The 10,871-nt window shown below is 50.5% G+C and overlaps 1 protein-coding gene across 2 annotated transcripts in view; it reads right to left on the reverse strand.

Annotated features, from left to right (window-relative positions):
• UBR3 (ubiquitin protein ligase E3 component n-recognin 3) overlaps positions 1–9,198 on the reverse strand; it is a 169,056-nt gene extending 159,858 nt beyond the window's left edge. For both annotated transcript variants that reach the window (XM_077272745.1, XM_077272744.1), the window contains exon 1: positions 8,679–9,198. In XM_077272745.1, the coding sequence (XP_077128860.1) occupies positions 8,679–9,103 (425 nt within the window). In that variant the 5' untranslated portion in view covers positions 9,104–9,198. The remainder of the gene's footprint in view (positions 1–8,678) is intronic.
• Between the last annotated feature and the right edge of the window lie 1,673 nt (positions 9,199–10,871).

A 10,871-nucleotide genomic window follows, 5' to 3' on the forward strand; every position in this document is an offset into this window, starting at 1 on the left:
GCTGCAGAGCAGGCTGTCACTCAAAGGCCGGGGAGTGGTTACAACATGTCACTGAATAGTAAGCGCTGACTGTTACACCCTCCTGCACCGCCCCCCGAAAGCTGCAAGATGGAAAAGTAAGATCAAAAGGGGTTGTGCGGTCCAAGTCAATAAGTCTGTCATGCGAGCACAAAGCGATTTTTCTTGCATCCGTATGTAATGCGTTTTTAACATCATCTTTTATATAATGTAATTCTCCGTTATTTCAAGCTAGTTTACTAATAAAACTGTTTTTTATACAGAGATAGACACGGTGTATAGATAATCAGTGCCTTGCGTGTGTATTTTTCTGTACTTGTTTTTAGCTAATAAATAAAAGAAACAAATGTCATGGGGTCCCCCTTATTTTTAATAACCAGCTAAGGGAAAGCAGACAGCTGCGAGGGGTGACATTAGTAAGGGAAAAGCAGTTCACAGCTTGTAGATGACAGAGTTTACCATTAACACCGCCGGCTGTGACCTGTGGTAACCTTAATGACGTCACTGCAGCTGGGCTGAGTAGTGCCGAGTGGTCACATTACTGATGTCACTGCTCATCACAGATGTAGCAGAGTCGGGGGATGGGCATAGGACCTCCTCAGTATGGATTTACGGTGAACCCTTATTGATCTCTTTTTTAGTAATGAATGAGTAATTGTCGGAGGGTGCTTTTTACAATAAGTGTGAGAGTGTGTGTGTGTGTGTGTGTGTGTGTGTGTGTGTGTGTGTGTGTGTGTGTGTATATACACGCACGCGCGTGTTTACTACGGGGTTAGTAATGGAGCTGTCTGACAGACGCCTCTCCATTACTAACCACATTCCTGGGGTGGCTGGTGTTATTAGTAGGTCCATGGCCCCTTGCCAGCCTATTACTATCAGCTCACAGCTGTCTGCTTAGCCTTTACTGGTTATTAAAAATAGGAGGAACCCCATGTCATTTTTTTTTTTTTTTTTTTTTCGGGGGTTCCCCGTTTAATAACCAGTAAAAACTACGCAGACAGCTGTAAGCTGACATTAATAAGATGGGAAGACGCATGGATAGTGGCCCCTTCTCATACTATTAACACCAACCCCCAGCTGTCTGATTTACCTCAGTTGGTTAAAATAAGGGGAACCCCACACCGTTTTTTTTTTTTTGTTTTGTTTTTTTTCATTAAATGTAATTATTAGCTACAGGTACAAAAAACCACCATACATCCGCACTGCACTAATTATATATCTCACTGATATATTTCTATTCTGACAGTTCAGGCTGTGAATTTACTCTATTTAGCTGATGTAATGTCGGGTTTCCTATTTAATGGCTGCGTAAAAAAAATCGGACGGCATACGCATTACTGTGTTTCGTGAATTTTTTTTTTTCGCACCCACTGACTTACATTGCTGAGTCTCATCCAATATACGCTGCCACTTGCAGCATGAGCACTGAGTCATTCGATAACAGTCAGAGTGCAATGCGATTTTTTTATGGGAATGCACTAGTCCAAAATACAGGCCCTTATTATTATTATTATTAGATGCTGCTCCAGTTACACAGCAAAACATGGATAAAACGCTGATTACCTGCAGATCACTTCTGTCGCTGACAGATTCCTCTTAAAAGGTTATTCTCATTGTATAAAACATAGAAATATTGCAAAGTGTGCATTCACCGCTTACTAAAACTGCTCTCCATGACCAAAACAGAGCAAACCGTTTATTCCACAGTTTGTTGCTCTTTGCCGAAGTTACCAGCCACCGCTGCAGTCTATCAGTTATCTGCCAAGCAAGGAGCGCGGTGTTACAAGCTCTTGGCTATAGAGCTTGCTTGTAAGCGCTGCTCCTTAGCTGGTCGGCTTGCTGTACTCTGCCAGCGTCCGTGATTCTGCGCTCCCTAATGCTGCAGAAATAGCAGCATCGGAAAGTGCACGGTACGGGCCAACGGTGCAACAATCAGGACCGGGCAAGCACTAAGCCGGGAGGCAGAGGGGTGGCGCGCGCCCCTGAGCTGCAAACATGAGATAACTGCGATGATCCAGCAATTTTTTTTTTCTTCCGCCCAGCATTTTGAAAGCTAATTTTTTTCCTTTTGATACAACCTATTGAGTTTTTTTTGGCGCATTTTGCAGGACGCGCTGTAAAGTTTTTTCTGCGCTATTTTAAGAAAACGTACAGAAAAATATTAACAAAAAGCAATTCTATCAACATTTTTAGGGTTTTTGCTTTTCGACATTTGCTAGGTTGCAATTATGTACATTGCCACTTTTATATAAGTACATAGATGCCGCAGTCGGCAGCGTCCAAGGGGCCAAACAGCCGAGATCACAGGATCAACAATCGCTCCTTATTATCAAGTCATCATCAGTAACGCTCACCCTAGCCCGCAGGCTACGTTCCCACGATGAGCATTTGGTGCATTTTTTTTTTTTTCAGTTGCATATTTCCATGTGCAAGAAAGAGCATTTTGTAGTTTCACAGAAAAAAAGCTAACATTTCGAAAAATCTCACGCCCACAGTGCTGCGTTTGTTTGTTTTTTTTTTAATACTATGGAAACTGCCCTGTGGTGCAATTAATTTTTTTATTTTTTTTGTAAATCTGCAACATGTCAATTTCCCTTGCAGTAAACAAGGGATTTATTAATTGCAGATGTTCCCCATAGACTTGAAAGAGATACAAACAAAAAAAAAAAAAAAAAAATCAACATTTGCATTTTCTGAGTTTCCGCAGCAGTAACGTATGTTAGGCTACTTTCACACTAGCGTCGGGAACAACCCGTCACTGTGCGTCGGGCCGAGGTTCCCGACGCTAGCGTGGTCTCCGCCGCACAACGGGGGCAGCGGATGCATTTTTCCCACGCATCCGCTGCCCCATTGTGAGGTGCGGGCGGAGTTCCGGCCGCGCATGCGCGGTCGGAAAAAGCGGACCGTCGGGAGCAAAAAACGTTACATGTAACGTTTTTTTTTCCCCGACGGTCCGCTACCACACGCCCAAGCGTCGCAAAACGGACGCGACGTTTTGCAATGCGTCCCTAATGCGTCGCTAATGTTAGTCTATGACGAAAAAACGTATCCAGCAAGAACTTTTGCTGGATGCGTATTTTCGGCAAAACGACGCATTTGCGACGTATTGCAGTTAACGCTAGTGTGAAACTAGCCTAATCCGCACATGACTATCGGGAAATTTTTGATCCCAGTGAGTTAAAAAAGAAGAACTCCAAAAAAATTCTTTCATTTAAAATATGACATGCCAAGAAAAAGAGCGACGAAAAAAAATAAAAATAAAAAAAATAAATAGCAAATTCTCATTCTGGGAACTTAACCTGAGAATGAGTGTCCATGTTGCAGATATGATGAAGATACATTCAGATTACTCTTTAATTACTTTCTTTAAATCGTCAACATTCTTGACTTTATTTTCGCCAATAAGTAGAACATGGAGAAACAAAGCTGAAGTCGAATCCCAGTGTTGTGGATTCTAAGACGCCAAAACTCTCAGTTACTTTGCAGGTGATGTGCGGCACCACGTCCGCTTTGTTTCCCTTTACCCTTAGGTGGCAATCACTCAAAATATCCGGACAGGGAACCAGTCTTGCTCCATATTAAAACCTCCTATATTTAGATTTCCTCGCACCCCCGAAGCCGTATGACCGAGATGTAATTTGGGTTGCAAAATTAAATCATCCCATGTTTGTAAAATCCTCCCTCATAACTGGGCTGTATCACATATCAAAAAAATCACAGCGCACACAAAGTAAGTGAAGCAACCTAACAATGCAAACACTGCAACCGCAATGCTGCCAAAAGCGCCATTACACTACTAAAACTACAAAAACAGAAGCTCCATAAAGGTCATTAAACAAGCACCACCACCATATGGAAACAGTGAACAGCGCAGCTCTTTAAGGTGTAAGGCTGTGTGCACATGATGCAGATTTCCTGCAGAACTGCAGCGGATTTTTCTGCGCAGAAACGCTGCAGATCCGCACTGTGATTTACAGTACAATGTAAATCAATAGTAAAAAAAAAAAAAAAAAAAAAGCTGTGCACATGGTGCGGAAAAATCAGTGCGGAATTGCTGCAGATTTAAAAGAAGTGCATGTCACTTCTTTTGTGCAGTTCGGCATTGTTTCTGCACCCCTCCATGTTAAAAATCCGCAGTGGCAAAAACCGCAGAAAATCCGCACCAATTCCGCATAAAAACAGCACAAAATCCGCGGCTGCGGATTCTGGCAGGAGATGCGGATTTTGTGCAGAAAATTCTGCACCTCTTTTCCTACGTGTGCACATAGCCTAACAGCCGCGGCCGAGAACTGCAGCTCAGCTATTTAATTCTGCAGTACCTCAGAGCGGCCACTACAGGGTGCACGGAGCTGTGCTGCTCGGCTCTGTTCACATGCAGCAGTCCCTGGAGCTGATGGACGGGTGCGCCGGGTATTGCACCTCCACCGATCTGATAATGATTTATTCTAAGGATAGTTCAATCATTTTTTAAAAATATTATTGTCCATGGAAAAAAGATCGTGACGGATGATCATCCATTTTCTTATCGTGCATGTCCAGAAAACTACAGGAGTCCAGAGACGATTGTAGCAATAACCGATCCATTCAAAAATGCAAATAGATACCAAACAAACCAATCTTTACATTTTTTAAATGGGTCGTCCCCTTTTCAATCACTATATTTTCCCCCCTAGCTAAATAATACTCTCTGGTGCCAGCGCCGTTGCAGCAACGTCAGCACTTGTTCTCCCGGGGATCGCATCACACTTATGTCATGCAATCACTGTGAGCGATCATTGACATAAGGAGAAAGTGAAAGCTGTGGCTGCTCCCGCCCAATGTCAGTTACGCCCGAGAGAGGGGACAGTGAAGCGGCCTCAGGGATTGCGGTACATAATGTCACCCGATCCCCGGGAGAGGTGGTGCTAACAATGCTGGAACGCTGCCAGCACCGGAAACGGGAATAAGCACTATCATTTTATTGGAGAAAAAAACAGAGATTGAGAAGGGGATGTCCGAATAGTGGACAATCCCTTTAATTTTTTTTCTACTGGATCCCTTTCAAATTGAACAGATTCCAAGGTGACGTGAACAATATGACTGGTAACATAACGTTTAGCCATTTATGATCCTTTTTCCACAGACTTCAATGTAAGGGAAAAGGAAAAAAAAACAACACATTAGTGTCCATTCAAACTGCTGTGATTTTTGGAACAGAAAAAAAAACGCTTGTAGACATTTATTTGCTCTGTCCAAAACAAATAAAAAAAAAAACAGATGAAATGAAGGCAAATGGAAGACCCCTTTTTTGAGACTTTAGGACTAGTGATGAGTGAACGTGCTGGGATAAGGTGTTATCTGAGCATGCTCGTGGGCTAACCGAGTGTCTGCGGAGTGCTCAAAAAATATGTTCAAGTCCCCACCGAAGACACTATTAGCACCCGAGCATGCTCAGATAACACTTTCTCCAACCACACTCTTTTAGGAGCATCAAGTTTTCTATGATGAGTATTTGGGGCGTTATTGATGCTGCAGATTTTCCTTGGTGCCTCCACTTGTAGTTCTCCGGCCTCTCCCTCGGTCACAGACAGGAGGCTGGTGGTGGGAGAAGGACGGAGGAGAGGCCGGAGAGCTGTAAGTGCAGGCCACACCCCCTGCACTTGTGGCTCATTTCCATAAAAATATGCAGACTGATTTCCATAAAATGAAGGCACAGACTTGCACTCCAGAGGTGCGACGTCATCTGCAGTACAGGCTCTTACACAGGTGACCTTAGCTGAGGATCTAAATACCTGCTGACAGGATCCCTTTAATACTGGATCCATTACAAGTGGATCAGAACCGCACATGTGCACAGAGCCGGACGGAACGTTCTAGTTACACTTATGCTCCCAAACTGATCATAAAAACCCCAAAATCCATCCTGCCGTGTGAGCGCCGCCCTACAGGCTGACTGCAGCCCACCAATAAGATACACAAAGTCGTCTGCGGGTCGGCACCAGAATAATGTAGGATCGATCGAGATCAGCAACAGGAGGACCCCAAAATATAAGGAAGCCAAATATTTCAAGGTGATCCTAGGCGTGGTCAGGGGGCTCACAGCTGATGGCACCGCCGCATTATTGGATGGCTCTGCTGTGGGAGGGGTGGGCAGCAGCACCATGGAGGCAGCTCTGACGGGGGGCACTGGCACCATGGAGGCAGCTCTGACGGTGGCACTGGTACCACGGAGCACTGGCACCTCGGGATGGCTCTCAGGGGGCAGTGGTACCATGGGATGGCTCTGCTGGGGGCACTGGCACCTCGGGATGGTTCTGACAGGGGGCAGTGGTACCTCGGGATGACTCTGCTGGGGGAAGTGGTACCACAGGGCACTGGCAACACAGGAACGCTCTGACGGGGGCACTGGCACCACGGGGATGGCTCTGACGGGGGCGGTAGTACCTCAGGATGGCTCTGCTGGGGGCGGTGGTACCTTGGGATGGCTCTGCTGGGGGCGTGAGTACCTCAGGTGGCTCTGCTGGGCTCAGTAGTACCACGGGATGGCTGACGGGGGGCACTGGCAGCACAGGGATGGCTCTGATGGGGGGACGGTAGTACCTCGCATGGCTCTGCTGGGGGCAGTAGTACCTCGGGATGGCTCTGCTGGGGGTGGTAGTACCTCGGGATGGCTCTGCTGGGGGTGGTAGTACCTCGGGATGGCTCTGCTGGGGGCGGTAGTACCTCGGGATGGCTCTGCTGGGGGCGTGAGTACCTCACGTGGCTCTGCTGGGCTCAGTAGTACCACGGGATGGCTGACGGGGGGCACTGGCACCACAGGGATGGCTCTGATGGGGGGACGGTAGTACCTCGCATGGCTCTGCTGGGGGCAGTAGTACCTCGGGATGGCTCTGCTGGGGGTGGTAGGACCTCGGGATGGCTCTGCTGGGGGCAGTAGTACCTCGGGATGGCTCTGCTGGGGGTGGTAGTACCTCGGGATGGCTCTGCTGGGGGTGGTAGTACCTCGGGATGGCTCTGCTGGGGGCGGTAGTACCTCGGGATGGCTCTGCTGGGAGCAGTAGTACCACCTGATGGCTCTGCTGGGGGCAGTAGTACCTCGGGATGGCTCTGACGGGGCGGTGGTACCTCGGGATGGCTCTGCTGGGGCGGTAGTACCTCGGGATGGCTCTGCTGGGGCGGTAGTACCTCGGGATGGCTCTGCTGGGGCGGTAGTACCTCGGGATGGCTCTGACAGGGGGCGGTGGTACCTCGGGATGGCTCTGACGGGGGCGGTAGTACCTCGGGATGGCTCTGACGGGGGCGGTAGTCCCTCGGGTGGCTCTGACGGGGGCGGTAGTACCTTGGGATGGCTCTGACGGGGGGGCGGTGGTACCTCGGGATGGCTCTGACGGGGGGGCGGTGGTACCTCGGGATGGCTCTGACGGGGGCGGTAGTACCTCGGGATGGCTCTGCTGGGGCGGTAGTACCTCGGGATGGCTCTGACGGGGGGCGGTGGTACCTCGGGATGGCTCTGACGGGGGAGGTAGTACCTCGGGATGGCTCTGACGGGGGCGGTAGTACCTCGGGATGGCTCTGACGGGGGCGGTAGTACCTCGGGATGGCTCTGACGGGGGCGGTAGTACCTCGGGTGGCTCTGCTGGGGCGGTAGTACCTCGGGATGGCTCTGACGGGGGGCGGTGGTACCTTGGGATGGCTCTGCTGGGGGCGTGAGTACCTCAGGTGGCTCTGCTGGGCTCAGTAGTACCACGGGATGGCTGACGGGGGGCACTGGCAGCACAGGGATGGCTCTGATGGGGGGACGGTAGTACCTCGCATGGCTCTGCTGGGGGCAGTAGTACCTCGGGATGGCTCTGCTGGGGGTGGTAGTACCTCGGGATGGCTCTGCTGGGGGTGGTAGTACCTCGGGATGGCTCTGCTGGGGGCGGTAGTACCTCGGGATGGCTCTGCTGGGGGCGTGAGTACCTCACGTGGCTCTGCTGGGCTCAGTAGTACCACGGGATGGCTGACGGGGGGCACTGGCACCACAGGGATGGCTCTGATGGGGGGACGGTAGTACCTCGCATGGCTCTGCTGGGGGCAGTAGTACCTCGGGATGGCTCTGCTGGGGGTGGTAGTACCTCGGGATGGCTCTGACGGGGGAGGTAGTACCTCGGGATGGCTCTGACGGGGGAGGTAGTACCTCGGGATGGCTCTGACGGGGGCGGTAGTACCTCGGGATGGCTCTGACGGGGGCGGTAGTACCTCGGGATGGCTCTGATGGGGGGCAGTAGTCCCTCGGGTGGCTCTGACGGGGGCAGTAGTCCCTCGGGTGGCTCTGACGGGGGCGGTAGTACCTCGGGATGGCTCTGCTGGGGGCAGTAGTCCCTCGGGATGGCTCTGCTGTGGGCGGTAGTCCCTCGGGTGGCTCTGCTGTGGGCGGTAGTCCCTCGGGTGGCTCTGCTGGGGGCAGTAGTACCTCGGGATGGCTCTGACGGGGGCGGTAGTACCTTGGGATGGCTCTGACGGGGGGCAGTAGTCCCTCGGGTGGCTCTGACGGGGGCAGTAGTCCCTCGGGATGGCTCTGCTGTGGGCGGTAGTCCCTCGGGTGGCTCTGCTGGGGGCAGTAGTCCCTCGGGTGGCTCTGCTGGGGGCAGTAGTACCACCTGATAGCTCTGCTGGGCGCAGTAGTCCCGGTGACTCACCCGCTCTCCCGCATGACGTTGCTGTCCCCGCAGTCGCACGCCCCCCCGGCCTGGCTGCGGAACATGTTGAAGTCATGGCCGGCGTGCTCGCCCTGGTTGAAGCACTCTGCGCACAGGGACATGCAGGGGGAGATGCCGCACGTCCGGCACCGGTACGCCACGAAGTTGGCCGTCCACACCAGGCCGCACAGAGTCGCGTTGTCATACGAGCGCACGGCCACACAGAAGTCCTCGAACTTGTCCCCTCCGGCCAGCAGCGACCGGCACCAGCCCAGCGCCTCCCCCGCCGGCCGCTCCGCGCTCAGCACCCAGTCCAGCAGCTCGTCCAGCTGCTCCCGGCTCCGGTCCGTCCGCCGGCTCAGGTCGCCCTTCAGCTGAGCCGCTGTCGCCTCCTTATCCCGGGTGACAGGCGGCGGCGCCGCCATGATGACTGCTCGGGAGGTTACTGCTGCTGGGATTTTACTTTTGTTGTGTCTTCCATAGACGGAGCGTCTTCTCGCGAGATCCCCGGCGCCCCCTGCAGCCAGCTTCTCGGTACTACAGCTGGCGGGCGCGTCTTATCGTCAGGTTCACACTGCGTGCTTATCCCAGCGGTTTTCTCCGCTCACAAAACGCTCCAAAAACTCTTCCCATTCATTTCTAAGGCTACGTTCACATTTGCGTTGTGCGCCGCAGCGTCGGCAACGCAACGTACAACGCAAATGTAAACGCATGCACAACGCAGCGTTTTGTGACGCATGCGTCCTTTTTTTGCTTGATTTTGGACGCACAAAAAATGCAACTTGCCGCGTCCTCTGATCAGAGCGTCATTTCCTCGGATGTAGAGAAGATGGGGGGAAAAAAATCTCCATTGTGTCAGTGCGCGGAAATCAGACTGCACTCAGATGTCATCCGAGCGCAGTCCATGGTTCGTCCCAGACTCACTGACTGGCGCGGCCGAGTGCGATCCAATAGACGCTCAGACTCGGGCATGCTGCGATATTTTCAGTCCTATGGAAAGATTAGACCCATAGAATATCCCTGGTCCGAGAGTGATCCAATATTTTGTAGAATCGCACGGACCGAGAATACGGCCCTAAGCATAGGTCACCAATATCTGATCGATGGTGCCGGGTGTCGCACCCCCACTGGTCTTGTATTGATGACCCATCCTAAGGCCACGGTCACACGGTCAGGATTTTACATCAGTATTTGTAAGTTTACAACCAGGAGAGGAACAATCAGAGGAAAAGTATAATAGAAACATATGCACCACTTCTGGATTGTGGAGCTGCGAGGCGGCCGTCGTCCACCTTTTCTCCCGCACATACCCCCTGCTCACTGCGGGAATGTCCGGAATAAAGGACCTTTATATAAGGACCTGGCGAGTGACGCTTCTGCATTTCTCCATGTATATTTTCCATACTCATTACTTTGCTGGCCGATGGGCCGGAGACCCCGAATCTATCCGCCCTCCTCTATTCTCCAGCACAGAACAATCACATCTACCAAACGTGTGCACATGTCGGGGGTTTATTGAAGTGGTGAGAAAACTGATCTATGAAAAAAAATTGTGTTGCAATAATAATAATAATAATAATAATAATGTTATTTCTATAGCGCCAACATATACCGCAGCAGCTTCCATTTTCTAGGACCCGTAACTTTTTTCTTAGTGGATGGAGATGTGTGAGGACTTGGTTTTTTTATTGGTTTTATTGCATTTTTTTATGTAAGAGGTGCAGAGACTGAATAAAGACAACTTCGTCATTTCGATTTTTTTTTCCCCATTTCGGTCTTTGCATGGGTTAAATAATTGTATATTTTGATCAGACTTTTCCGTCTTTCTTAATAAAGATGAGGATGTCAACATGACAAATCCACTGCTATCAGAGAAGATAAAGCGCCGCCGGAGCGCTGCAGATCCTGGCAGCATAAATCATCAATCGCATCAACAATAACAGATTATTAGTCTTTTATTGACATTGATCATTTCATTCTAGTCTCTGATCATTGAGATCTTTCCTTCTCGCTGCTGGATCCACTGCTGCTTTGTCAACACCCAGCAACTGGGTCAAATGTGCCTTTGTTAACCCCTTGTTTCCCCTAGTTCATGTGATTTTCTATTACTTGTGTTCGTACACCACGGTGAACAGCAGGTGGCAGCAGAGCACAGGTTTCACTGTATTTTTTTCCTTCACCGGAACTATTTGT

The sequence above is a fragment of the Ranitomeya variabilis genome, chromosome 7 (genome assembly GCF_051348905.1).
Source record: "Ranitomeya variabilis isolate aRanVar5 chromosome 7, aRanVar5.hap1, whole genome shotgun sequence".
Lineage (NCBI taxonomy): Eukaryota > Metazoa > Chordata > Amphibia > Anura > Dendrobatidae > Ranitomeya > Ranitomeya variabilis.